Source organism: Otolemur garnettii, unplaced genomic scaffold, assembly GCF_000181295.1.
Source record: "Otolemur garnettii isolate 467f Iridium unplaced genomic scaffold, OtoGar3 scaffold00043, whole genome shotgun sequence".
In the NCBI taxonomy this organism is placed as follows: domain Eukaryota; kingdom Metazoa; phylum Chordata; class Mammalia; order Primates; family Galagidae; genus Otolemur; species Otolemur garnettii.
This window is the reverse complement of record NW_003852438.1, coordinates 5,297,916-5,300,242: the sequence shown is the minus strand read 5'-3', so window position 1 is coordinate 5,300,242 and position 2,327 is coordinate 5,297,916. Positions and strand designations below refer to the sequence as shown.

General features: G+C 37.3%; 1 protein-coding gene across 1 annotated transcript in view; it reads right to left on the bottom strand.

The window, feature by feature from the left end:
* Positions 1–647: 647 nt before the first annotated feature.
* Positions 648–2,327, bottom strand: part of HIGD1C (HIG1 hypoxia inducible domain family member 1C) — a 23,606-nt gene continuing 21,926 nt past the window's right edge. Inside the window, 1 exon segment of the mRNA XM_023513625.1 lies at positions 648–712. Coding sequence (XP_023369393.1) covers positions 648–712 — 65 coding nt within the window.

Below are 2,327 nucleotides of genomic sequence, written 5' to 3'. Positions count from 1 at the left end.
AAAAAAAAAAAAAATACTCAAGATTGTATATAAGAATAAGATTGCAAAGCGGTGAACAAATTTTCAACATGGCCATTCCCCTCTGGTGTAGTTATTACCCATTCTAAAAACAAGTTTGTGAAATCTTAATTACTTTACCCTGTTTGAGGAGAAGTGATAATAGAATGTCGTATTTAACATACATATAGAAAAGTTTCCTGTAATCGTTGTGTACCTAGCTAATAATTTTATGATTCATTTGGCATAATATAGTTTATTTTCTGCCACTAAATAAAACATAAAACAAATTTTAATTCAAAAAAACATGTCCTATGTCCTGAAAGACATCAACCAGGGAATTGCTGAGTTAACTATTTATGACTGTTAATTTGGAAATCAGCCTCTTAAAATGTTGAAATTTGATATACAAAGGCTATGAGAATGATACTTCTGCAATAAAATTTGCTACATAGTGAAAATGTATTCTTTGTTTGTTTGTTTGAGTTTTTTTTTTTGTAATTTTTGGCCAGGGCTGGGTTTGAACCTGCCACCTCTGGCATATGGGGTTGGCCCCCTACTCCTTTGAGCCACAGGCACTGCCCGTGAAAATGTATTCTTTAGAATAGTTTTTAGATAGCTCTTATCTTTCCTGCTGCCAGTATGCAGATTCATTTCTTTGACACGCTGACGAATCGAGGCCTAATGTAATCCTCACTCACAGAACAGAGAACCCCTGGGAACAGAAAGATGCGCAACAGTGGGGTATCCGAGGAAACAACACTGAACTTTTCCCACTTGGATTTTTCTGAAATCAGCCCACAATTTAAAAAACAAACAAATACCTTCCCTCTTATTAATTTTTGGCTTGGATCATACAAGTGGTTCTAGAAAAAAAACCACAAAAGCAAAATCCTGAGAGCACCCTTTAAGATCAGTATCAACCTAAATTAACCTAAATTTATAATGTTACTATGTCACCCCAAAGTTTGAATTTTAAAATATTAGTGAAATGTTAGGAAAGTGGGAAAACTGGACCCAATATCAAGATTAAAAGGTATTTCAATTTAGGAAACATTTATTTGATGTCTCTTTGTGTTCAGCATCCTAAGGAAAAGAATGGTAAATGGATTTAATCCCTGCTTCTGGGGATTTACAGTCTAGTGGGGGAATTAGCTAAAAATTAGGAAAATTATACCTAATATAGGCAGGACGGCTGACCCAGACCTTTTAGGAATGAAAATTTAGGTTACCCATCAGTCAAGTAACCATGGATAGCTAACATACTTGTTGAAAACAAAGAGAATATGAAATGAATAGTATTACAAATGGAGTTATAATACAGTTATAATACCAGCTATGACCATCTGATCAGTTGCAGAAACAAAGATTGCGTCACTTATGAGTGATTCTTCCTTATGTTGATGTGACTGAATTTGCTTTTTTGTGTGTGTGTGTGAGACAAAGTCTTACTATGCTGCCCTTGGTAGAGGGTGGTGGCATCACAGCTCACAGCAACCTCAAACTCTTGGACTCAAATGATTCTCTTGCTGCAGCCTCCCTTGTAGCTGGGACTACAGGTGCCTGCTACAGTGCCCGGCTACTTTTTGTTTGTTTGTTTGTAACAGGCTCAGGCCGGGTTTGAAGGATTTGTACCCACCAACCCTGGTGCATTTGGTCGGTGCCCTAACTGCTGAGCTACAGGCGCCATATGCAAATGGGGAATTTTCTATTCCCCACTTTCATTAACCTATCATCTAATTCTTTTTATTATTATTATTATTAAATCATAGCTGTGTATATTAACTAACATCTAATTCTAACAGAAGAAGTGCTAATAGGAGTTAACCTTATATCTCAGGGTTTAAGTCCCAGGTGTCAAGCTGAATGTGATACAATTCAAAAAGGAATCAACATCACTCAAAAGTGGATAAAGAGGTTTTGTATCCTGTTTGGGGAGAGAATTAGCGTGGGATGGTTGATTTTTGCCATTGTCTTCATTTGGAAGTTCAGTGTGATTAAAAGGTGTGGATGGAAGCTATGTTGACAGGTGCTAGACAGTGGTGGGTTTGTATTATGTCAGTTGAACAGACCAGTAGATACATTTTTCAGAATTCCTTTCCCTTTATTCCTGGGGTTAGTGTACAAGAGACATTTTTCATGAGATTTTGAAGGCTAGATTGAAACAGCAGCTAAATTCCTTTTATATATATATAGAGAGAGAGTCTCACTTTATCACCCTGGGTAGAGTGCCACAGCATCATAGCTCACAGCAACCTCAAACTCTTGGGCTCAAATGATCCTCTTGCCTCAGCCTCCCAAGTAGCTGGGACTATAGGTGCAGCCACAAG